Source organism: Taudactylus pleione, unplaced genomic scaffold (genome assembly GCF_031769625.1).
Source record: "Taudactylus pleione unplaced genomic scaffold, aTauple2 ptg000667l, whole genome shotgun sequence".
In the NCBI taxonomy this organism is placed as follows: domain Eukaryota; kingdom Metazoa; phylum Chordata; class Amphibia; order Anura; family Myobatrachidae; genus Taudactylus; species Taudactylus pleione.
This window is the reverse complement of record NW_028285069.1, coordinates 223,625-251,084: the sequence shown is the minus strand read 5'-3', so window position 1 is coordinate 251,084 and position 27,460 is coordinate 223,625. Positions and strand designations below refer to the sequence as shown.

Here is a 27,460-nt window from a genome sequence, read left to right as displayed (position 1 = left end):
GTGTCCAACATGGATACGGACATGCCAGACTTTGCGGCTCCTCATGTTGGCCCAGGTAAGTATTGTGATGTCACCAACTCTGAAATGCTATTGTGCCAATATGTAGATTCTAATGTGAGTCTTTTCTCATTTTTCCAACAGAGACACAGGCGGATGGATGAGTCTGCTCCAGAGGGAAGCCTTGGCCGCAGAATTTCTGCTGGCTCTGCAGGGGAGGAACCAGTACATCCGGCTGAGGACCCTGCAGAAGCCAGTCCAGGGCGTGCCCCCTCGCAGGCAGTGGGCCTCCTCACAGAACTCAATTTCAAATCGGATTTCCATACGGAGATTCTGCAGAGGATGGACGCCAGTCTGATACGGGTGGCTGAGGCCCTGGAGCAAAATGCTGCGGCCAACGTGACCATTGGTCAGGCCCTGGCGGAAAATACCAGGGCCAACATCCGCATCGCCGATGCCCTGGAGCAGCTCGTTCGCCAGCACATGGTGGAGCCGACCTCCCTTCCTGCCGGAACATCAGGATCCTCCACCTCTGGCACAACATCAGCCAATCCTCCAAATGTGCCTAGCCCTGTGCCTAGTCCAGAGGCCACAACATCTGCCTCTGGACAGGCCAGCCCGATGGCATTCCCGGACCCGGTCTGGCGCCCACCCTCCCCCATCCAAACGGGCGAAAAAACGGTGACAGCAATGGCGACTTTTCCCACACTCCTTCTGTGCTTGGCTCATATTCCTTTCTGGTCAAAACTTCCCTCTCTTTTCTTGTGAAATGTTTTTAAGTTATTTTTGTACGTTTATGTTATCAGTTATTGATTATTTATTTTGGATAAAAAGTATCTTTGGCAGAAAAAAAAAAAAAATATTATGCCAATTGGTTTGTGTTTAAACAATAAATTTATGAAAAAAATCTGACATTGTATTGTGACATTATTGTACAAATGGGTTACATTTAATCCTGGCCCTAAAGGCAAAAAAGGACACCAAAAACCATTTCATTTGTTTTAAAAAAAAGGCCTCTTGAAGGAACGTTTAAAAAATCACATAACGATGCAAATTGCACATTAAAAAAAAAAAGGGGAGCTAATTAAAACATGATGACATTATTGTCACAATAGGGCATAAACAACAAATTGAGGCCAAAAAAACCCCCCAAAAATGTACGCCAATTGATTGTGTAATCCTGACATTAGCAGGTATGATTTCCACCTGCGTACGGTTTTGTGCTATCCCAATAAACTGCTTTCCAAACACATACCAAGCCGGTTTTCAATACAACACTAATTGCTTTTGTGACCACCCGCGATCAATCGCTGCAACATCGTGGAGTCCCGGGACGGAGGAGAAGGCCATCGCCAATGTGGTCGAGTAATCCAGACCCTAAACTGTGCGAGCATTTTGAAGGGAAAGAGGATGTTCCAGTGACGTATGTGACGGTCCGAACACATTTGACGTTCGCATCTGCTAATGTATGTACGCCCCAAAAACGCCTCGCCACGCCTGCGTTTTTCCATCTCCACCCCCGTCAACACCCAAAAACGCCCTGTTCTGTCAATCACATTTGACATGTCACTTCCTGTACGCTATTTTAGGAACGACAGAAAAAAAGCTCGCAATCTGCCGTACGCACATGCGCAGTGTAACACCGACGCATGCGTGGTTAGTCAACATCGGAACGCAACGAGCGTACTGCTGTTTGCGAGTGGCTCTGAATGAGGGCCCTTGTTCCCTATCCTCAGCTTATCCAAAAAGAACTGCAACCTCCTTCCCAGCCATGGTCTTTTAGCCCCTAGAAATTAATTAGATCTTGGGCTAGGTCGGGGAGATGTGACACATGGTGTCTGCCTGCCATTGCCTAATCCACTTAGAGATGGGTTGGAAAATGCTGTGGTGATGGGATCCCACCCTAGAATCCCCCTGCCTCATAGAATGACTTTCTTGTGACTGGGATACAGGGACAATGAGCCCAGATAAGATGGTACAGACACCTATCCTCAAATTGCAGTAAATAGCCCAGTTTATTGTTCCATGGACTTTACTACTTAGCTGTACCAAAATCCTAAGTAACTAGTACACTATGGGCCTGATTCAGAGTCGGACGCTATTTGCGCTCGCTCGTTCAGAAAAAAGGGGCTGGCTATTCAAATGAACCGTTCGCTCTTTGCGGTCTGTTCACGCCTCTATGTCTGAACGAGCGAACCAAACTTGCGGTCGTTTTTTGGGAAACTACGCCCCCTGGCCGCTCGCATCCTACGTCATGTCCGCTATTTATTAGATTAATCGAGTACATCAACCAGCGTATGAACTGCTCGCTATTCTTGTGGTTGGTTTTTCCTACCGCAATCTTGCGAGCAGTTCTGACTATAAAATAACCCAGTGACGTGGTCAATGACGCTGCTGTATTAATTATGCACACCCATAAAACGCCCGTTTTGACCTTTAAGCACGCCTGCGTTTGGATCTCCACTCCCCGTTTTCAAGCACCTTCCCCTGTTACCACCCACATACGCCTCCTCCTGTCACTACAAATAGCAGGCATTCGCTATTTAGCTAACAAACGATTTTTGGCCGCACTGACTGGTTTGCGCATGCGTATTACGTTCCGTACGTATGCGCAGTTGTGCAAACATCGCTCGGAACGAACGAGCGGCCGCTTACGAGCGGCTCTGAATCAGGCCCTATAAGTGGAGTAAGGGCCTGATTCAGCAAGGATCAAGGAATGCAATAGCGATTACGCACGCAGTCTGACTGCGATAGTATGCTAATCCATTGCCATCGCTATGCCGTCGCAGCACAACATAAGGTCGCCCACTTTACCTTACACACATCCGTAATCCTTAGCAAGACTGCAATACCATCGGTACCATCGCAGCCTCACGCACACTTGCAAAAGCTCTGACCTTGCTCAGGAATTGCTAACTTCATCGCACGCTGTGAGTACCCAGGCTGCGTACAGCATCGCAGCCTGGGTATGCACGCCCATGCAACAGCGTTCAAACGCACTGGCACGCCTGCGTTCCGCTGACCCCCCCCCCCCCGTCACCTCCCACATACGGCTCTTCCTGTCAATCACTCTGCGATGGGTCTGCGTAGTCACTGCAATTGGGGTTGCGATCATAGTGGTCGGTTCTCGAAGCGCACAGAGATGCATGCACAGAACACAACAATCGGTCGATTGCATGCATAATCGCAGTTGCGATCGGTAATGAATCAGGCCCTATAAGCGGATTAAGATGGAAAGCTGAGGGAAAAGTGCACAATCCAGGTTAAACAGGCAAAAGAGGTCAGATAAGAGTGACCCACACTGTGCATCATTATGCTTCATCTGCAACTTTATGCCAATTCATTTGCAACAAAAAAAACTAAACTTAAGTACCTAGAATACTATTTGCAAAATTAAGATGCAAAACTGAGGAAAAAATAAGCAGCAAATTTGAGGAAAAAGTAGCACCAAGGTAGCGTTCACTCTAGCTCCGGCGGCAGGCAGGGCGCCGGAGCTAGAGAGGGCACATCCATGCGTGCGTCCGAAAAGGGGGCGTGGCCATTGAAAAGGGGGCATGTCTATAAGACGCGTCCCTTTTACGTCACTTTTGGGGGCGTGCCCAGCACTTATGGACACGCCGGGCAGCCCCCAAGCGCTGCTGACAGGGAGAATAGATGCCGGGCGGGCATCTATTCTCTGGCGGTGACCGGGTCACCGCACATTTCCCCACCCGCGGGACACTGCGACCCACGGGCGAAGACGGCACCCGCAGGCTGTGAGGGCAGGGCGATTTTTGCCCTCTTTCTGGAGGGCAGGGTGCTTTTTGCCCTCCAGAAGGAGGGCAGGGTGCCGCGCATCGTTAAAACAGCCTAGCAGGAACGCTACAAAGGGGAAAAACTAACAGGAAAATTTTGCAAAGTTGAGGAAAAAGTATGCAGCACGGGCATCGTGCCAAGTGCCTTGCGCCATATCACGTGAAAGGGATAGATGTATGAGGACACTTATGTAGGTCTGCTTAACCAATTGGTGGATTTTGTGCTGTAATCTATCAGTACATGATTGTTCTAAAAACATCTTGGGGAATGAGCCAATGACTTTCTCCCTTGCGTGAAAGAGACCCCAGATGAAATGGACATTTATTGACATGGCCCTTTCATCACACTTACTGCCATACTTCTGTCAGAGACTGCCATACACTCTACGTCATTTGTGACTATAAATAAAGCTTGCAGCAGGGCAGAGGCTTTCAGCAGACCTCTGTTTACCTCCTTTGCTTGTTTACACACATCACTCAGAAATAATCAGCGGTACATTTTCATCATCCTGGGACTGCATTTGCTCTCAGTATGTACAGAACAGTGCCACTCGTCGCTTTTAAGGGCAATTTGTTAGCCAATTCTGATATGGCAGAATATTGATATTATAATTTTGTATTTTGACACCGTAATGGTGAGACTGTAGAAGCGATGTCCGATGAAATGTATGAGTAGATGCCTCTTGGATGATATTTTGTAATAGGTGTTTTCATTTCTACATTTAGTTCCACTTTAAACTTTGCATTCGCTATAAATCTGGTATATCTCAGTAGTGGCTCTTACTGTGGCCTCAGATATGAAGAGCGTTACATTTAATATGTAGATGAGACGTCGCAGTATTGGCTGCAAAAGTTCATGGCTCCCATTTAACAACTATGCACTCGCTAAAGGGGTTATGTCGTCCTTTTCTGTATTTAACAAACAGCTGTAATCTAAGAATACCGCTGTTTGTCACTGCGACGCTCTCGCCATTTTTAAATGGCAAGAGCGATGTGGTCCCTATTGCCAGCAATGTGGACCCGGCAGGAGCACTTCTGGCTTCAGCCAAGCCTTCCAGGCATTGCTGGGTCCCCATTGGGTTAATCGGACATGCGCAGACTGACCATCGCACATGCACATAATAGAGTAGCCCGTTGCTGGTAGTGATAGGCTGTCGGCAGGTGAGTGAAGGACCCCGCCGAGGAGGAGGACGTCGCCGGAAGGGGTAAGTAATGATGAATACCAGTGGCATATTCGTTTGTATCACTGCGATACTAAACAAAATATGCCGCTGGTATTAAGGATGGTTGTTAAATAGGCCCTCTGTTTTGTCCTTGTCTGAGCCGATTTGTTGACGATGCTCATGAGTAATGCTGGGCACACACTGACAGATATATTGGCCGATCAGTTGGTCGGCCAATATATCTGCTGCCCATTGGCCAGTGTGTACACGCGATATGTCGGTGACGTCGTCGTTCACCGACATATCGCATTGGCTGTGCTGCAAAGCCGACGGACAGATAGGTCTGCAGACATATCTGTCCATCGGCAGGTGTGTAAGGGTCGGTCTACAGACCTCAGGTACACACACAGCGGCAGCTGCGGGGAGGGGGGCGGCGCCCCCCCACCCACCGGGACACCCCCCCCCCGACACGCCCCCTGGCCGCCGGAACCCGCAGCCAGACACAGACGATGGCCGTTCACTGTGTATGAACGACCATCATCTGCAGATATATCAACACTTTACCAGAGATAAACAAATGATACCAAACTGTATTGTTAAAGTGGGTTATCCACCTTCCTACCACTTTACACTTTTTGGGTCTCTTGGTAACTTATACTAAATACAATGCATGGACTTGACTTTCACTGGCCTTTGGTACAACACAATTCACCTCAGCTGCTGTATGTGTGTCTTGTGCTTGGCAGCCATTTTATACACAGTACAATTAGGTGCTAAGTAAAGATGGGGCAAATAATCACTTGTTCATTTAAAGTCCATGCAGCATGTAGCGATACATCGCGCTGTCGTACTGCGGATCGTGTAGTGTGTACGGCAACACAATGTATCGTTACATCGCACCGTCATAGACATGTACCCAGCTAAAGGTCTGCCCTGTCCCGCCTCACCTTCTATGGAGCTGGGAGTCGGATATTAGCGCTGGCCTAAAGCATGAATAAGTAAACTGCGACAGTTTTGCTGTTAGGGTATGCTAAAACTGTGGCAGGGCATGCTGGGATGTCTAGTTCCACTACAGCTGGGATACTGTATTAATATCAAATCATGGGAATCTGTATGCTATGAAAATAAAGGGGCTTTGCATTTCCCGCTCAAACATGAATGCATATGATTGAGTTGCGCACATCTCTGCGGCAGGACCGCCCCTATCTATACCCTTTGTTTGATACCCGTCAGCATCCTCATTGTACTCGTGCACCAGCCCCGGCTTTGTTTCAAATGATACATCTGCAAACAGGCGTATTAACTCTGTGAAGCCGGCCTGTACACCTCAGGATATACAGTATATAAGCAGGAATTTTGTACTAATATGTCTTTCTTATAAAGCATTAATGAGACAAAGAGCCTCAGTCAGAGGTGGCCGCTCCTGCGCCCACTGGTGCTTCTGTTACCTGAGTCTCCACAGTGATAGTATGCAAATGCCAGTGTCTGTCAGCCTCTTGTAGTAGCCTGCGTCTGAATGTGCAAGCACTGAAACGCCCACTCTTAGCGTCTCTGCAGTGATTCTGACCACGCCACCGTCGTATGCACCATAGACACTTGCACCAGCTCTATGGCAGAAGCGGTGTCTCCGCCTGAACATGGCCTATGTGACTGCGGCTCCGCGGCTGAGAACACATGCTCTGTCACTGCCACGCCCATAACACATCCATGAGACGTATTTATTTGTGTTCGCTTCAGGCACCTCCCTGTCACCGCAGAGGAACGCCCATCACTTTGCAGCCCCATTTCTGATACCGATTCTGACTTCTGAACGTTTCGCGTATGCTGCGCAGTGACTAATAACCACTCCACCACGCGAGAATCGGTATTGCGTTCGAGTTGCGTGCACCTCTGAATCATGCCTAAAGCCTCAGAGCATCCGGCAGTGCAACATAAAGGCTCTGAGTCAATTAGCCGCGAAGTTACTGCAGACCCACCCAAGTTATGTCTCTGAGGAAATTACCAGCAGCTCCACTAATAAAAACATTGCTAATGTTTGCAATATCGCTGGGAAACACGGCCTGACTCAGAGACGGACGCAATGACCATGATTACACAGTTGAACAATTATTGGTAAACTGCGCACACGTCAAGTTTTGTTAATTCGCAAAGTGATTGACAGGCAGGGGCCTTTTGTGGGCATGGCAACTAGAACGCAGGCCTGGCGCGATTGTTATTGGGGAATGTCTCAGGCTGTGAACCCGTAAGCAGTACAAATGGCTGAGGCTTCCCTTTATCTACTGGTTTATGTCAGTGGGGATGAATGTGCTAATGCATTGCCAGTGTCGGAGTGATCCTGAAATAAGTTGCTTGCCTATATTTTATTTTAAATTGTACATTAGGGAATTTCTGCATGTAGACTACATACAGGACATGTGCCCATATATTTTCTGCAGTTACTAAATTACCTTTCATTTATTCTTTTCATTTCATTTGGATGCTGGATGATGTTTCATTGCTTAATTCCTGTACACTTTTTTTGGGCTGTGACATGTTGTAAGAATATATTGTAATATTTTTTGTTTTCTAGGATATTTAAATGTCTCAACATGTACCAGGTGGGACGCAACTACTACAGTCCATCGGACCCCGTGGAAATTCCTCAGCACAAGTATTATATAACTATATACTTTTAAATACTTTTCAAAATAAAGAGATTTAAAAAAAAAATATGTGATTTAAAATAGCAGCCAAAAAGATGAAGGAGATACATAGATCTAGTACCAGGGGGCCTGATTCAGCAAGGATCGCAACTGCGATTACGCGCGCAATTGGCTGATTGTTGCTTTTTGCGTATGCATCGCACTGCACGGACCAGTCACTGCGATCGCAGTGACTACGCAGACCCATCGCAGAGTCATTGACAGGAAGTGCCGTTTGTGGGAGGTGACGGGAGGGTGGTCGGCGCAACACAGGCGTGCCAGTGCATTTAAAAGCCATTGCAGTGGCGTGCATAAATTAGGCACTGCGATGCCATACGCAGCGTGCGATGAGGTTAGCAATTCCTGAGTAAGGTCAGAGCTTGTGCAAGTGTGCGTGAGGCTGCGATGGTACTCGATGTTACCGATGGTTTCGCAGTCTCAGTAAACATTACGGATGTGTGTAAGGTAAGGTGGGCGTCCTTATGTAGTGCTTGGACGGCATAGCGATCGCAGTGGATTACAATATCATCGCAGTGAGACACACAGTGAATCAGGCCCAGTAACAACAGCAGTGAGCTTGAAACTAGAGAGGGAAACATTGATCAACATTTGGTACGTGAAAGGAGAGGGAGCAGCATGTGGAAGGGGGACCAGCGTAAGGTGGTGAGAGTGAAGAGCTGTGTGCAGCAGGGATTGGGGGGGACAATAAAAGGGGGAGATGGAGCGAGCTAGGAAAAAAGAGAAGGCAAAAACTTTTAGCGTGTGCCAGGCAACGATGTGGCAAAGTGAGAGAACTAGGGCTTCCAAACTGCATGGTACTTAGCGATATCCAAACTGCATGGTACTTAGCGATATCCAAACTGCATGGTACTTAGCGATATCCAAACTGCATGGTACTTAGCGATATCCAAACTGCATGGTACTTAGCGATATCCAAACTGCATGGTACTTAGCGATGGTGCTGTTAAGGAGCCCAGGGATATATTCCATTCAAGACACTAACCATATTCAACTCAAAACCTCTTGAATATATGCTTTATTGCTTATTGGCGGGATGTACTAACTGTGCGGAGTACATCCCGCCAGTCATGTGCTAACATATGCAATCAGTACTACAAAGGACAGCTCATCATGACCCGTGAATCCATATGCGCAGAGTGACACGGCGGCCGCGGGGAATGCTGGGAGAGATCCGATCGGATCCCTCATACCAGCGCGATGCTGTAGAAGACCATAGACTTCTGTAGGGGTAACGCCATCAAAAGCCCCGGCGGCCACCCAATAGTGCATATGGAAAATGTGGTTAAACCCTGAAAACAAGGTTTTTATCGCATTTTCCATTTAGTACATCCCGTCCAGTAACTGTTGACTGCGTGCAGACTTTTCAGCATTTTCTCATCATTACTGAATAAAATGCTTTTCATCAAGATCATCCCATAATAACACCTTAACGGAAACTTTACAAAGTTTTTGCTCTATTACGTTAGTATAATGATGCGTTCCACTACAAGACTGTTGCCAATTTACTGTCTAGTTTAATGGTAGCTGTTGCTACAAACCATGGAAGACCTGCTATGACGGGATACGCTGGTACTCTGTATTTTCTGTAGTCCCCTTACTGATACTGGAAGGGTGCAAGCCTCTCACATTCTCGGAGCCATCACAAGTTGTTGTGTCTGTGAGATACACGCACGCTGCCCAAATCAGTCACGGGGGTCCTGGGAACTATAGAGCCACAGTGCACCCAGTTACAGCAGGTACATCACAGTGAATGTTTTATTTGACATCATCATGAAGCTGGTTCACACTGAGAGCTAAGAGGCACAAGAATAGTCCTTTATGTGGGTAGACTTAAGAAATGTTTCTCTTTTTCACACTATCGACTTGATCCAGGCTCTTTGAAAGCAGAAATCTGCAACCATCATTTCACGTCAAAACATGTGTCCTTCCTTAACTATACATACGACTCTGATTATTGCACGGTGGAGAAATAAAAAATAAACCACCATGGTAAAGTATTGCAAGTGTTTCCGTTGTTGGGCATGCAATACTAATTTGAAACTGCAGGTGGAGCTATGTAAAGCTGCACGGCGTGTGCGTGCCTTCTGCATGGGAAACAATGAGAGCTTCTTGCAACCTATGATCTAATCTGTAAACTACACACTTTGTGAAAATATGATACGATTTGTCCCCTCACCAATTTCTCAATTGGTAGTGGTGCCAGTTATTCTAGACTGGTTTGTTGCTGGCGCAATGGTGTGTCTTATACATCCTTCTATGCCCTTGACCGTAAAGCACCAGAATTTTACATGCCCCAACTGCTCTTTGGCAGCCAGGGTAAATAACATAATTGGATCTTATGAATCACACTGATAACACTGGGATAAGCCTGTAGAACGAGAACCAATTTCTTCACCTATAACACCCCCCTTTCCCCTAAAGCCGCGATGTAACATAGAATTCAAGGGCTGTGACGGAAGAATCATCAGGAACACTCCAGGCTCAGGGACGGCGACACAGGAACAAGCTGAAGTCAAACACCAGAAATGAACAGAGAAGCGATCAGAGGCAGATCTCAAACCTACTAAGCAGGAAGCTATAACCAGCACGAGTGAAATGGCAAGGACACTATTTACAGGCATGTACTCCAGCCTTCCAGCCTACTGCAAATCATCAGCAACTGAGAGACAGCAGCAGCCTATGTATCATAGGCATCTTGTATCGGTGTTCGTCACTTGACTGAGGGACAGGGAAGGACTGGGGCTTTAATCTGGTACCGGCATCCTCTTTGCACGGACAAGGCGCGGTCATGCCTCACGGGATGCCCCCAGTCAAGGCACACCACCAAGTTTAATATATCCTGCTGTGGCAGCACTGACTAGCATTTGACAGCAATGTTGAATGTAGCAGGTGTCAAACGGGGGCTGTGCATTATCTACACGGCATGTCTTTGCTGACAGGTAGCCACATTTTTGCAGGATGTGCTAGACACATGCGTAAGCTTCACCTCATAGCTGAGGTCCTTGCTGTTCTCACAGCTAGTATGTGATTTTTTTTTTTTGGGTTCAGTTGCCGCTTTATGATAAATTATTATCATCTGCAAGAAACCTCCTGAGGCCCCATTGATTTCAATGTGGAATCAGCTGAATAATGAGGCTATAATCTTCGTAAATCTCACTTATTTCTCTAGTTGATGCCCAGACGAGTTTATTAAAATTTGGGATCCATCTGTTGTTCTATATTTTTTTCTTTTCCTTGTATATTTAAAAAAGAAAAAAAAAACAACTTGACATGTGCTATATGAACAAGTACTGGAGTAGAAAAAAGCGTCTCGGGAGTGGGTTTCTGCAGAGATCTTTATGTACAGTAGAAATGAGACTCTTGAAAAGGTGATGTCATTCTGGTGCCGTTTTGGAAGGAAGCCTCAGGTATAAAACCAGTTTTGCCATATGATTCCCTGAACCCATCCACAGATCAAATAGGCGCCCCGGACACCACGGTTAGAAGCGGATGGTTATTGTTGAGGCCCTGGTCACACAGGAGCGATTCAAGATACTCCCATGTGCTGACCATCTTCAATCTGGAGGCACATAGGTGGATTATTAAAGGGCCAAAATGGTCTCTGTGGCCACCAACCTCAAGTTTTTACCCGGGACTATTTTTCACTACTATACTGCAGCATGTGACCCTTGCTTGCTTCAAGTGCTATTACCTGCTATTCTGACCAATGATCCATCAGGATGAGGGTTGTCCAGATTATGGTCTACAACCTGGAGGGTGTCCCCTGTCTGCTCTTTACATGCATTTGGTACAGTCCAGGTTCCGGCACTACCCCAACAAATCCTCCAGCCTTCTTTGCAAGTCCCATCCTACTTTGTCAAAGAGTTTGTTCCATGGCACAGGTGTCATGCTAGACTGCTGGAATAATGCTGTTTTTCATTGCACATGCACTTTCCTATTAATTATTATGTACAACACTGATGGCAGCCTGTGAACTGAGACCCATTTGAGTGATAGGTTTAATTTAAACCAAATATACCACAAACTTCTTTTTTATTTCGCATCTAGATTGCTACCAAGTAACAAGCCATAGAGTATTCCCTGGGGTTTCAAAGTCATCTAGATTAAAGGTCCCACATGACTAAAACATTCTCATTATTTGAGTACAGATTAAGGGCCATATCCAATTAGCCGTGGTAAATTACCGTGGCTAATTAGCTCGCTCGGGGCTATCCAATTAGCCCTGAAGTCGGCCTGACAACAGCACTTATCAGGGTTTTTTTTTCGGGACCTGATGTGTACCGAAAAATAACCCACGATAAGTGCCGTTTTTTTTCACCCAAAAAAGGGCGAAAACACATAGGCCCGCGAGCTTATCACGGCTCCTATGGGTTAATGGGCGAACTATCTTATTATTTTGCTCGATATAATACAATAGGGAGAAAAAAAATATCGGGGATAATCGGCGAATAATGCCAGTTTTTCGCCGATCGCGGGGATCAAGTAGCGCCCGAACAGTGTTCGGGGCTAATTGGATATGGCCCTTAATCTTAATGTGGGTGATAAGTTCTTGTGCTTCTAAATGTAGAAGGCCAGTGGTTATTTGTATGAAAACGGTGCACAGGTAAAGGTGAAAAAAAAAGGTTTCACATTTGAGTTGTCACACTTCCTGCACATTTTCCAAAGCAGATTGGTCGCTATAGGTTACGACACCTTTTTTTGCACCATTGTTTATAAGCCTTGTTCCTATGTGTTTTGGGTCTGTGGTTTGTCCTATAGTGATAAAGTGATAATAAACATTGTTTGCAGAGACTGCCCACATTTGTTTCCTCCCTCTTCTCACTTTGTCTGCCAGGTTGATGCTGTGGCCGGGTTTCTCCGTCTCAGTCATGAATCTGGAAAGTCAGCTGACGCTGAACGCGGATGTGAGCCACAAAGTCCTGCGCAACGAGACCGTCCTGAATTCCATGAATGAACTCTACTCAAGGGTTCCCGTGGAGCGATTCACTGATGCCTGTGAAAAAGAGATTCTGGGGCTGGTTGTGCTAACCAGGTATTGGGCCCTTAGAGATGGGGTCAATTTCTTAGATACTGGGAATGTAAGACTAAAGAGAGCTGCCATCATAAGGACACGTACTGTATTATCATTAGATAATTATGTGAAAAACTGTTATATTTATACATAAAACTAAGGGCTGTATTTGCTAAAGAGCGTTTTTCAAAGCTGGATTTAAAACGGCAATGCAATAAATGTAAAATAAGCCTGATTTAGCATTCGTTACTATTGCCGTTTCAGATGTCAAAAGCGGGGGTTGCTATCAGCAAATTATCCACTTCTCTTTATAGGCTTTGATACAACTCCTCTATATATCCCTAATAAGGGCGGGCTGGACAGACTACGCAGCGCACTTTGGATGCGGCACAGCCCGCCAATTATCAGGTGCATAGTGGCGTTAATAACGGAAGTTCTCTGAGTTTTGGCCTCATTTTGCTTTTAGTTCATCCCGTCCTTAGTGTGATTTTAAGTGTATCCTTTTTCCTTCAGGTACAACAATAAGACCTACAGAGTTGATGACATAGATTGGTCCACCAAGCCAACAGACAAATTCCCAAGAAGGGATGGAACGGAGATTTCCTACGTGGATTATTATAAACAGGTACAGATAATATTTTTATTTGATGTACAAATCCTTCATTTCTCCTTCATCCACTAGGGGACACTGGAGTTCAAGACAGTGGGGTATAGACGGTGGTAGAGCAGAGCCTGGCACTTTAAATAATTTAAAAGTGTGACTGGCTCCTCCCCCTCTATGCCCCATCAGCCCCAGTTTTTAGAATGTGCCCGAGAGAGCCGGTCGCACATCTGGCTGTCTCCAGCCTTTTTCATATTTTTTATTTTTCAAGCATTGAGGACAGGCAGACTGCTTGCTGTGACAGTCTGCCTGCTACGGGGGAGCCGCCGGGAGGGCACCACACGGCTACTGCAGCCTGTGTCCGGTGACCCTGAGGAGGGGGCACCAGCAGATGGAGTCATCGGACCCTGCGAGGACCCGCCACTGCTGACACCGGCATGTGTCCAGGTTCCTCGCCGCCCCCTCAGCCCAGCATCCCGGCCGCAACAGCCCGTAAGTATATCCCACCACTCCTGACTAGCTGGAGTGGTGGGCGAAAATGCTGGGCTCAGGACAGCGCGCGCTGCACGGCTGTTACACAGCCTCCTTCCCCTGCCAGTAAACAGGCAGTGTCGGAGCTGCTGATGAGACCCGCTGCTGCACTCGGCAGTCAGCGTCCGGGTCTCTGGCTTAGCCTAGCCACTGTTCCCCCTCTCCTATTTAAATGAGGGGATGGATAAAGCAAGAGGCCCCTTTGCAGACGCCTGCTCCTCACTCCTATATGCAAGGAGGGAGACTGCTGCGTCCCACTGCTACCATAACGGGAGTCTGCAGCCCCGCTATTATAGCCCTGCATAACGGGGCTGGGGCGGGGCTTAAGGAGCCGCTCAACGCGGCTCTAAGTTGCCGCGCTGGTGCTTGTATGAAAGCACCGGCGCTGGCTTATGCTCATTAGCCGCTGTAGAGCGCGGTACAGCGCTCTTAGCGGTTGGTTGCTGTGCCGATGCTTATTTGAAGAAGCACCGACGCTGGCTTTCACAGCGCTATGCCTGTCTAGAGAGAGAGGCTGGAAAATAACATAGCGCTTGTAGTGCAGAGTCCCCGTTAGCGAGACGGGGTTGATTTACCGCCATTAATGTGGCGTTGGGGGCGGGGCTTAGGGCGACCCGGCCAAGGCCAAAACGCTGGGCTCAAGTACAGCACGTGCCGTGCTGCGGTTAGAGCTAATGAGCACAGCTGCGCCTTTGTACGGGATCCCCCCTCATGTAGTCTGCACTGCAGCAGCATCCCTGAGGTTAGTAAGCGGCTCACTATAATAATGCCGCTTCCCTGTACAACGCTCTGGAACATCCTGCCTGAGCAATGCCAGCAGTTAGTTCCAACACAGGTGGGCAAGCGCTGACTCCCCCCCCTGCTCAGGAGAGAGGCTGGAAGACAGGACCCGCCATAGCTGAAATCAGCAGAGTCCGGGTCTCCTGCCCCTTCCCCAGCATGGCTGTTGGTAGGCTGACAGCGGTGAGGTCTGCGTTGCACCGCGCACCCTCCCGCCTTGTATGCTGCGTTGTCACTTGCAGGGAAGTGCGGGCGCTGTTGCAGTGCTTGTACAGGGAGGAGGCTTTCCGGTGGCGCGCACTCCACGCACTACAGACCTGGGCCCTCCATTTCAGTATTCGGGCTAGGCATAATACAGCACTGCCTTAGCGATTAGCAGCTCTCATCTATTACCAGGAGGAGACGCTGCGTTACGCAGCTCCTGGCTGTGCTGAGCAACTTTACATGCCCGATCCTCCAAATGATGATTAAGCCCCCCTCGCTTGTGTAGGAGCCATGATCGCTCCTCCCGTGTTATTGGCACCGGCTGGACCTTCAACTACTCCGCTTTTATGCGGTTCTACTGCGGGGGCAAGTAGCGCTGTGTTGACTGGAGTATATCAGTGGCTCACACAGCGTGGTAATTCAGGAATGCATACAGTCCAGCGACTGCAACAGCGCCCCTGCTTCCCTATTATGGGCAGCAGTATCTACCTGCACACAAGCAGTACAGCTCAGTGCTCTACCTGCAGCAGGGAGTGCTTTAGCACTGGTCTCCTACGAGACCCCTCCCTTTTTGGGAGTGCTTCAGTAAATAATAGGGATGTCCGTCACTGTATGACAGGAGTATTCCCAGCTAAATACGCTGTGCTGACGGGACACGGTCCTGCCATTTTGCCAGACAGTGTAGTGGTTAGCGTTGCTGCCACGCAGCAGTGAGGTCGTGGGTTCTCTTCCCACCGTGGTCCTAGCTGTGTGGAGTTTGCAAGCAACGGGTGTTACCCCCTGTCATGGCTTCCCCTTGGTTCTATAAAGGGCACCTGGCTTAACCTAATTAAAGATATATAGTATGTATAGTACTTGTACTAGTCATTGTTCTGGTTGCTGGGGCCAAAACTTATGGTTATAGCTTACCCGTATCCAGGGTTAGCACATTATTGCGTCCCATCCCCAGGCTTATGCCTCATTACCCTGAACACGCTCTATCTCGTCTGATTTTGGAAGCTAAGCAGGGTCAGGCCTGGTTAGTACTTCGATGGGAGACCACCTGGGAATACCAGGTGCTGTAGGCTTATATAGGTGCCAGCACATATACTACTTTATAGGCTGGTTTTAAAACCTTCCAGTTCTGTATAGTGCTAGCTACTGTGCATAGCTAGTTGTTAGCAGAATGGGAACTAGTCTAAATCCCTATAACACCGCGTTATGCGGTTCTGAGAGGGGCCAGTTACTCAGCCGGTGCACATTCCCGGCTAGAGGCGCTGGGCTGACGGGACACAGTGCCGCCATTGCAGCGCAGGGTATTACCCACTGTCAGGCTTTCCCTTGGCTTTATAACAAAGGGTGCCTAGCTTAATCTAATGGCCTGATATCATAGCCTGTGAAGGTTACTCCATAGTGTACTAGATACTCTGCCTAAACTGAGATCGTCTTTTTGATTCCCTCTTCGAAAAACGGGTTAATCTGGAGCTAAAATAGCTCACCTGAAGCACGCACGCTCATAATATATAAGGCGAGTACACCAGTAACAGAAGTCCCAGGAACGACACCAGTCTGGGACAGCACGCTGCTAACACATCTTGCCTCTACGCCATAACAGAATGACGGCCACATGAGCAGCCTCCCGGCGTGGAGGTAAGCCACGGTATATATATATATATGGGTGTGTGTGTGTGTGTGTATATATATATATATATATATATATATATATATATGAATATATATATATATATATATATATATATATGTATATATATATATATTAGTATATGTTGTATTTTATACCAGCCCTGCTTTAGAATATATACATGCTGGAGTGAATTTGTCCTTCCATGGCGCTAATTATGCTCAGGTTCTATTTTAAATATTATCGTCGCCTACTAAACTTGTATGTAGGTACACGTATGCATATGTGGATATCGCGTCTTATCCTTACCATAACATACTAGCATAATTAAAGATGCTACGATTGGAGGCTGGACGCTCCTGATGCGGTAGTTGGTACAATGACTCCGCTTTACACTATCTCTCCCTAGAAATTGGGTTGTGTGTGTGTGTATGAATATATAATGTTTATACTTCCACATTCATTAGGTTTACCTATTATTCCACGGATGCGTAGCCGTCTGGGTTTACCATAAGCTGTAGGCTATATCCATTCCTATTATATGGTGGTTCTATAAACTAGAGTCATGTTCTGCAGCTTACATAGTGATAGTCACAATTCCCTGGGCATTGCTTCCAGTATGGTCCCTATACATGTCCTGGGGCGCGCCCCATTCGGGGGATCTATTCTCATTACAACTACAGTGGTGCACTTGTATTAATATTTCCGAACAGGTACCCTTCTCAGTATCTATTCCGGTACTCCATATTTTTGTCGCATATCTCAATAAAATGAGTCTCAAAAGGGCCTTAGGTACAATTCATACCATGAGGCCTTGGGCCGCCCACAGAACAGGCTCAATTTAGAGTCCTGTTATACGACCACCTTGTCTCCACTAACATTTTATTAGTTTCCACAGTAATTTCTACTGCACTTCTCCAGACTAAGGTCCGTGCTGTGGAGCATTGGTCTTCGCCCACTGAAGCTACTCTTTATACCTAACATGGCGGGTTGCTGTGTGATAAAAGGTCAGTGACATTCTACATAGCGTCCAGAGTGCTTCTGGTCGCTCACAGGTAAGAGCTTACCTCACTAATGCCTAGGAAGATGCTCCTATTTCATGCAACCTGACATACATAACGTTAATCTCCCTTACGGAGCCTAGCGGCTGTCCTAGCAGCCCTCTGCTCTTTTAATCAGTTGGCTCTACACTTTAGAGTTTCCCTGGTGTGTGGGTGCATAGTTTGTACATTGAGATTAGCGACACTATTCTACTAGAATCTGTTGGGGTTATGGACCAAAGCGCATCTCTGGGCTAGTGCACATCTTTACATAAGTGTGACAGTCACTATGTTCCACGCAGGGGGCCTGGTTGGGTTTTCCTGTTCAGTATATGTTGATATTTTATCACACTAATAGGTACCTGACGGGTACTTGCATGGTTGTCCTGCTGCCCTGGCCTTGCTGTGTGGGATGCTTCCCTATATTGGTAGCTCTCCCTGGGTGGGGTTACCTTCATGCTCCTTTACTGCTAAGTTCCTGGTTGTTTTCACACTATGTTCGGGCCGGCAGTTGGTACTGACTACGCACTTCCATCAGGTTGGAAGTTGTCTTTTTATCCCTGTTTTCAGTATGGGTTATACTGCTGTCTGACCCTCTGAAAGGAATTGTAGTCTCCATCCTCTCGTATTCGCCTCTGCCTCATGTCCCGTGGGATCTCCACACGTTGGAGACTTCTATGGTATAACCTTTCCGCTGGTTCACAACTTTGTTGTAGTGGGACCTCAAGGATCGTTCCAAGCGATTGTTCGGTCTTGTCTTTGACCTCCCAGCATACTCTTTATTGGGAGTCTGTAGACAGGATCAACTTTGTATCTGTTGATTGGTATTGTCATACTTCTATCTATATGATTATGACCAGCGGTGCTGGGATTTTGCTGTCTGCAGCTGTTGCAGTTTCCTGTGCAGACTCTAGTACGATTCACGAGTTTTTCTCGTTTTCTGCCCTTCTCCTATGGATTCTTGTTGGGGCTCTCTGCTACCAGCTGTCTGGTTTGGTCTATTTTCAGCCGCTTCTCAACTGTGATTGTTTTCTCGCCAGCCGTTCTGTTCATTTTGGCTTCCGCTGTGCGTACGTTGTGGAAGTTCTTCTGTGACTGTCTCCTGAGGAGTAGTGTTTGTCTACTGTGCTCTACGACACTTGATCCTCTGCCTCTGCTCGGCCTATTGTTCTTGGCAGTCCCTATTTCGGTTTGGTCGAGGGGTCAGCAAGTTCTCCGCGCTTCCCACCCAGGAGGTTGGCTTTGGGACGTCCCCACTGTCTTGAACTCCAGTGTCCCCTAGTGGATGAAGGAGAAAACAGGATTTTGGTACTTACCGATAAATCCCTTTCTCCGATTCCACAGGGGACACTGGACGCCCGCCCAGCGCTGCGTACCTGACGTTTTGTTGGGTTCATTCTATGGTTGTGTGACTGCATGGTTCCCTGTTATGGGTTCCACTGTTCTCATTCAGTCGGTCTTGTTCCGTTCTGTGGTCTTCTCCTTCTCCTCGTTTTCTGTTCTCTTGTCCTCCGTCTCCTCTCGGGCTCAGTTCTTAAACTGGTGCTGATGGGGCATAGAGGGGGAGGAGCCAGTCACACTTTTAAATTATTTAAAGTGCCAGGCTCTGCTCTACCACCGTCTATACCCCACTGTCTTGAACTCCAGTGTCCCCTGTGGAATCGGAGAAAGGGATTTATCGGTAAGTACCAAAATCCTGTTATTATAGGATCCATTGATGTTATAAAGGAACATTGAATCTCACATACACTTATATAGCTGTCCATGGTGGCATTCATGCTCAGCGATACCCAACATGAGATTTTCCCAACTCGTGTGTTTTATTACATGTATTCAACTGTCTGTAACTTACAGGTTTTTCACGGAATTCCCCCAGAACAATTCTGTGTACTTCCGACTTCTATATATTCAGCGGTGGAAAACAGTTTGGGAACGTAAAGAAAAATAGCAGCGGGAATGCAGCCAATCAATTCACTAGGAACAAGTGACATTACTGAGGGGCGTAGTTAATTGAGCAAAGTGACTACTGCCATTGTGAGAAGGAGATGGGGGCCCCTTTAAAACCGAATATTTTCATTGAAATATCTTCGAGCGAAAGTCTCACTAAAATGTAGTTGCAGTTATTGGCACAACAAAGCTATTCATGTGGTATGTAATTATGGCAGGGGTTCTCCACCAGAGGTGCATTTGCGTTTTTTGTACTCCCAGCATTAGCAAAGCAATACATTTGTAATAATTAAAATTGCTAATAGATGAAATGTTTAGGCACCACTATACAGTATATAAAATCAATAAATGTGCTATAACTAGATTTATAGAAAGCTACAGTTCACAAATACTTTCTTTTACAGGGATAGAGGTTATCATTTTTGTTATCGGGGTCCTACTGTGATGCTGTATGGGGCTAGAGATCCCAAGTACACTGCTTTCCCCAAGTGCCTAATTATCACCTGGATGTCCGCCTTCCACCGCTATTTTAAGTTACCCCTAGAGGAGTGGTCTTCTGTCCTCTAAGGTCTGTCCCTTCCCTGCAGTGGGAGCCGTTGACTCTTGAGGTTCGCTCGCCAGCTCCCACTGCGCATGTCGGTGACAGGACAGACCTTAGTGGATTATTATATAGATTTTCGTTGTTTTTCTTTACACATCTATTTAAAAAATATATAGTGCATTGAAGGAGATATACAGCAGTCATCAGATATTGTGATCCAATTCAATTAGCCACATGATTCCGTAGTAACCTCCTGGCTATGCTTCTGTGTAAATAACAAATGAATCGTGCATTTACCTCTCACCCCTGTGCGGTGTGAACAGACGTGAGCGAGGATTATTACATAGTACATGTCGCAGTAACACAGCCGTGAGGCTATTATGGAACTAATGGAATCTGCCCCTGGAATATTTAAAAATAAAATTGGCCCCTATCACTAGGTTTGCAGTGAAAGATATATTTATTATTGCATATTGAACTAGATATTTTAAAGATACAGTAGCAGAGTGCGTTTACTGGGGTTTAGGAAGTTTTGGGTATTGGCGAAAATTTAGTTTTGCAACTGTTTGTTAGCGCTTCTCGTATGAAATATTGTTAGTGTGAAAGTTTTAGAGTTCTTATTCCTTTTGTTATTATAGGTTATTGTTGCTGGCTAGGACTTGTGTGTGTTGTAGAAAACAAAATTACAGATGTGTCCTTATACACCCTAGCGTCTATACACCATAAGGCGAGAGACACCCAACACGACTGTGATGTAGCATATAGTCTTTTGCTTTAAATTGTGAGTCTCATTTACATCGGAGAGGCAAAAATACACCACAAAATGTGCTAGAGACGCCGGGCCGCAACTTTATCCGCACAGGAATCATTTTAAACACGTACAAAGTCGCAGTCGAATGGAATCTGGCGGGAGAAAAAGCCACAGGTGCTGCACCGTGGCACTTCGTACAGAGAGTCAACCTCAGTCGCACACAGAGATGTACAAATGTCGCACATCAAATTGAGTAGTGTAAACCAGCAAAGTAGTTTTGTCGCGCCCAGTTTTATATATTCAAATAAGCGAGAAAGACGCACGGCCAAGGCGCCCGGGACCTGGGGCGCTGAGAGCGGCTATATCCCGATAGGACACATGTAGTTTATATATTGTATGCAAAAAAATGATTTTGCCTTTGAAAAGGAGCCTTTTGATTAACATTCGGTTTAGTTAAGGGGGGTATCCACTAGACGATAAAGTTGAACGATAATGAGAAAATCGTTCGATAATCGTTCAAACATCGTTTGCACATCGTGCAGTAATTGTTTCTAACGATGTACGATGCGCGCTCCCGCTGGTCGTTTGATCGTCTCCTCCATCGACTGAACATGCAGGTCAATTTCACTTGATTGCTTACAAATCGTTTACACATCGTTCATGCTGAACGATCAAACGATGAACCACTATCTGCCCACTATAGCTGAAAACTCTCAATCACAGATTAAACCAACATAGTTTATTGTTAGATCTTTTGCAAATTGTTCAGAGTGGAAGATCATATTTCAAGGGAGACTTCAAGGGAAAATCGTTAAGAGGTTGGACAGGGATAAAATCGTCTAGTGGATGCCCCCCATTAGTCTGATACCTGTTTGTCTAATTAGCTTATACACCTGGTTGTAATGACTTTTGTTACATTGGTGCTATTTGTGCCATAGTAATGATTTCTGTTACTAGTATAATGATTATGATTCCACCTCACCAAACATCTCTCTTCTTCTAGCAATACAATCTAGAGCTGGCCGATTTATTCCAGCCTATGCTTGTCAGCACGCTGAAGATAAAAAAGAAGGATGCCTGTGACGTTCCCCGTGCTGTCCACCTGCTCCCAGAATTGTGCTACATCACTGGTACGGACCATCTATGTGCATTCCCCGGGAGGGGCTCTAGGTGGGGGGAGTTACTATGGTTCGTCCCGTCATTTCAGGTCACAGCTACCTTGTGTAGTGACTACAGATGAGATGTCTTTCCCTTAGCTGCTAAGGAAAGCTGCATGTGACGGGTACTGGTACCAGCTACCATTCCTATCCTCACCCCCTCACAATGTAGCTCTGAACGGGAAGCTGAACCAGCTAGTTATGTGGTGGGGGAGGGGGTTTTATTTCCCAATATTTAGTGAGGCCATTGAAAATCTATTGTTAAAAAACGAATAAAGGGGGAGCTAGCGTTTAAATGTGCTAGGATCGCTGCTATATTTTAAAGTGTGTGTATTTAGCGTGCTCGATGTCAAATCTAAAGAACTTATTCTGGGGTATCTAAGGGGCCTATTCATCAACACTAAAATAACATTTTTAAGGACATTTTCCTTAATTAACATTGTTTTAGTACTCATGAACACACTTAGCACAGGAGATATCACTGATATCTCCTGTGCTAAGTCTCCCTGCCTTAATTTCCACACTTCCCATACATTAGTACATTAGTATGGGGATATGGAAATTAGGCTATTCATCAAATTCCGAAAATTATGTATTTTCGGAATTTGAGGGAGTTACTATTTGCCACTGTGAGGTGGCGAATAGCGGGTGACACTTACCATCTTCCAGCTGGTCAGGTCCCCCTGCGTCTCCCTCCGGCACTCTGGTCCCTCCTCTGGATCCTGGGGCTGTGGGAGAACACTTTTTTCTAAACTGTACTGTACTGTGGGCTGCTGGGAGAACACGTGACAGCACAGCCGCCAGAGCCGCTGCAGTGGGCAGGTAAGTGCGGGGACGGGGGGAGGTGAGCAGGTGGTAGGGGGCTGGGGGGGGACACAAATTTACAGCCGCAGTAGGCAGTACTGCGCATGCGCTGGTTTTACGAATGTAACAGCTGATTCCAGCTGCGGTAAGTAGTGTAGAGAGGGAAAACTATCTATTTCCCGAAAAGCTGTCATCACAAAAATGACACCGTTTCCAAATAGTTATGGGGAGGAGGAATGATGAATTCCTCCAATAATTAGGTAGAAGTCCATGCGAGTTCTAAACCTAATTACCTCCAGAGAGTTTTAAGGTATGATGAATAGGACCCTAAGTAAGTTACCGCCATCTCCGCCGGTAATGATTGGTTCTCCTCCATAGATAAACACTCTGAAGAGTGATGAGTAAAATCTGCCCTCTGTGCAAATCTATCTAGAGCGCTTATCTGTATGCATCTAGTATAGTGAAAGAATGAAAGCATTGGGTGTTAGTTCCTATTTTGACCTGCCGTAAAGGGCCCCCAGTTACTTTCAAGCCCTGCATTGACATCTAATGCTTCAAACACCATTAAACTGGCAGTTAAAACCAAATGCACTAACCCCCCAGGTATAGAGGTTGACATCTTAACAAGGGCTGGTTTGTAAACCACACTAATAGCTCAGTAAATGCTCCAGCCAGCGTTGTGGGAACATGTGCGCTGATCTGTAGTGTCATTTAAAGGTCTCCAGAGTGTCAGTCTGGCCGCGGCTGGTGAGCATATCGTACACTGTGAGAGTCCAAATATGGGGACTTATGCCAGCTGGGAGAGAGGGGAGAGGGGGGGGGGGGGTGGAATTTATTTTTAAATATATAAGTGGAGGTCTTTACAGATGAACAAGGAAGTTACGTTAATTAAGCAGTGTCATCGTTACTACAGCTGACAAAAGCAGATAATTCAGTCAGTTTCCTACAGCAGCTTTGGGAGATCTTAATTTTCTGGCGTCAATCTTGCCTAAGCCTGTTCTTTACTAAAGGCAGATTTCATTCAGGGGCGACTGAAATATTCAATTCTTGGCAACCCTTCTCCTCAGGAAGGAGTCTTAACAAGACACGTGTGTTTCCTGACATAAGTGCAGTGTGTCTTTACAAGGCTGCTCTCCCCACTAGCACACCGATCCTGGCACAAAGCTTGTGGGCTGATGGAGACTGAACGAGCCGTCTAATGAATGAAGCATTGTTCCATACAGTGGGTGCGCAGAGGATGTTGACTGGCTTCTCCGCCAAAGGAAGCATGTGTCATTAAATATTTAGCTGTAGCTCATAAGATTGATACAGAATACTTTATGCCAGAAATGCTGTCAATCGCCCACTCAACATCCATATTACTAATTTGCCAGCGTATTACAAGTTGCTTGCATTGTGCTAATTAACCACTTGGGTGCCAACAAATAAACATAACCGTATTTTTCAGAAAGTGGATGGTAAAAAAAAAAAACGGGCATTATTGGCATTAAAAATATAAGAAGAAAAGGAATTTACATGGTATTTTAAATGATTACAACTGCAGGAATAGTAAATGGAGTAATATCATTTATTCTATTGCACGCGATCTGCCGCATTTATCATTCACTTACGCTACTCTGATTCTCCATAGGCTGCTAAAAAAATCAGGACCAAATGTAATAGTCTGCAAATCACATTTGGCTATTACATTTGGCCCTCAGGGCCTGATTCAGAGATGGACGCTCTGACAAGAGCGCTCGCTCTGAATCAGGGCCCTCCTACCTAAAATTGGAGCGGCCTCCTGTGTGACCACCCACAGCTTATGCGAGCGGCCAAAAAGATGGTCGCGATGGTCAAGACCATCGCGACCACCGGGCTTGCGACGCGACCCGGCGGTAAGGTCTCGCTGCCGCAAGCCCAGGAGTGCTTTTGGCTCTCAAGCACTCCCACTGACATCATTAGTGATGTCAGTGGGGCCGGCCCCAGACGGTAGGCGTTCCCATGGAAACATCTCCGTCTGGGCAGCAACGCCCCCTTTGGTGCGAGACCCATAGCGACGGCAAGCCGTCGCTATGCGGGTCTCGCGCATGCGCACGACGGAGCTCCCTCCGTCGCACGCATGCACACCAGGGCACCATCGACCCGCTTGCGAGCGCTCAGCGCTCGCGAGCGGATCTGAATCAGGCCCTCAGTCTTCAGTGACAAAATGTGCAGAGCCCTGAGAAGCCATTGATAATTGAATCGGCCCCTTGGTGTCCAATGCAGTGGCGGCTCCTACTGGTGGTCTTAAGGAGAGCGGCCGCAGCGCTGCCTGCACCGTGTGGGTAGGAGAAGGGAAAAAAACAACACCCGATATTTGCGCACAGGCCGCAGAACTGTCAAGTGAAGTGTATGGTGGACAAAAGAAAACTAAACTTGTTGATGCAGATGTTGGAGAGTCCACTTTCGGAGTGCACTCAATGGGCAACGCCAACCATCTCAGCACATTAATGTGCATGCACACTCCTCGCATTTAAGGGATCTCTTCACAAGCCAGAAGTGCGGTGTTTAGAGAGGGGTAAACAAATAAATGTCAGAGAGACGTTCCGCAATGAGCCGCTGGTTTCTGATCTGATTGCATTAATGGGATGAATGTTTTATGAGGACCCCCTTGTTTTACCAAAAAGTCAATAGTTATGTGCTGTACTCATACTCATGGGCACGCTTGTACAGTGAGATTCCATCACACCCCTTTGCCATCTGTGCTCATGCCCTCCAGGTGTAAGGTTATGTCTAAGTTTTGTCTCCATGTGAGTTACACCCCCAATGAATGCAGTCCTCCCCCTGTGTTACACATTGATGTGAAAAGTGACAGAGAAGCTCTGGGATCATATGTTTCTCTCAGACTGGTGTCAGAGGTGTTTCAAACGCTTGTGCTTTTCCAGATATGGACACTCTCATGTCAGATCGTACAAACATTTTCATTGCTTTTAAAGCCACATCCAGCCCAAACTCTTCATGTGCTCTGTGTTGACACTTAAGAAATATAATGTTGACAAATCGTCCCTGGTGGTCTAGTGGTGACTTTCCGGGTACGGCGGCTCCAGTGGTGTCTTCTGGGTCTGGAGGTGACGTCCTGATGACTTCCGGCTGATCGTCCGGCGGTGAGTATATCCTTAACCTTCCCTCTCCAGGGCACCCCAGGCCTGGGCTGACAGCCCGGGGCTATCCTGGCACACCTGGCCAGTGGGGGCTGGGTCGATTGTGTATAGTGTGTGTAAAAAGTAGATGAACTATTATTGTCTTTTATTGCCGTTTTTTTGTTTTAAGAAGACGGTGGATGCCTACATAGGACGTGATCTATGCTAGGAAAGGTGAGTATGGACTTTTTTTTACAGGTGTCGTAGATTCTACTGGACAAGGGGATTTGAATGTCTACAGGCATTCTAGGTGAGTTTGTGTGAATGTGAGTGTGCATGTATGTTTTAATAAAATGATACTGTCACAGTGTGTGTCTTGTGTTATTTTAATATTTATATTGCAGGTGAACTACAGGTACCAGCGGACCCTTAATGCCTCGCATGCTGGTACTTGTGGCACCACCTTACGGGGGAGGCTTGCTGGGACCTGTAGTTCTCCAGCAAAAGACAATATTAGAGCATCTATTTTTTACACACACTATACAAAAATCAACCCAACACCCACTGGCCAGGGATGCCAGGAATAGCCCTGTGCTATCAGCCCAGGCCTGGAGTGCCCTGGAGAGGAGGAACCCTTTATTGGGGGGGGCTCCCCGGCCAGGGCTGACTAGCGGTCAGTTGTAATGTTTTGGCCGGGGGACCCTCTGAAAGAGGTCTGGCTGTGGCATTACACCCCCGCTAGAAAGGTGCTGGTTATGGAAAATACAGGGGGGCCCCCTACTCATTTTGTCGCCTATATTTCCAAAACCAGAACCGACTCTCAGAGCCCAGTGCTGTTTGTACTAAATACAGGGGACCCCCTACGTCTTTTGTACCTCGTATTTTCACAACCAGGACTGGCTTTTTTTTTTTTTAAAACTTTGCTTTACACACAGATGCATTGCACGGATCTCACTCATCTGTGCATGAATCTGTGTCTATCCCTATTTAAATTTTGAGACGATCTTTAAGATGGTTGTCAGGTGTTTGGGACAGCAAACGATATATCGTTAACGATCTAATGATTTGGAAATCGTTCATGACGAACGATATCGTTTAGTCGTTGGTAAATTTGTACAGTGTGTATGCACTATATTGTTAGTCCAGGAGTCCCTGAAATATCGTTAACGACATTGCATTGTTTGCAAATGGTTTAGTGTGTACCCAGCCAAACCCTAACTGTCCAGTTCCTGCAGAATCTATAGATTGTCAACATGTCAACATTCTGCAGATGACGGCATGTTAAATGTCGACATTTTAAAAAATGTTGACATCATAACTGTTGTGGTGACGACATTGTTGTATGAATGTCACCAGTATGACTGCATACCGTGATTAACAGAGATGAGCGGTTCAGTTTTACTCGGGTCATGTTCGGATCTGAAAAACGGCATCTTCTTGGTTTCCTCTTCTCATGTGCTTTGGATAACCATTAAGATAAATCTGAACTTGCACTAAGAACCAAGCAGATCTCTAGTGAGTAATGACATACTGAGTCAATATCAGCCAATAAGAAGATAGTGCTGTTGACCATCAAAATCATCGTTGCATCTTGGTACAACAGCAGCTGCTAGAGATGTGGCTCCTGACAGGTGTGTGTGTATATTATATATATATATATCTATATCCAAGGCCCTCATTCAGAGCCGTACGCTCTGAGCAGAGCGCACGCTCTGAAT

The 27,460-nt window shown here is 46.5% G+C and overlaps 1 protein-coding gene and 1 pseudogene across 1 annotated transcript in view; both read left to right on the top strand.

Moving 5' to 3' along the window:
• Window positions 1–27,460, top strand: part of PIWIL4 (piwi like RNA-mediated gene silencing 4) — a 273,504-nt gene that overhangs the window by 107,303 nt on the left and 138,741 nt on the right. Inside the window, exons 6-9 of the mRNA XM_088455729.1 lie at window positions 7,524–7,604; window positions 12,491–12,688; window positions 13,181–13,292; window positions 21,687–21,813. Coding sequence (XP_088311855.1) covers window positions 7,524–7,604; window positions 12,491–12,688; window positions 13,181–13,292; window positions 21,687–21,813 — 518 coding nt within the window. The remainder of the gene's footprint in view (window positions 1–7,523; window positions 7,605–12,490; window positions 12,689–13,180; window positions 13,293–21,686; window positions 21,814–27,460) is intronic.
• Window positions 15,733–15,850, top strand: LOC148478249 (5S ribosomal RNA; annotated as a pseudogene).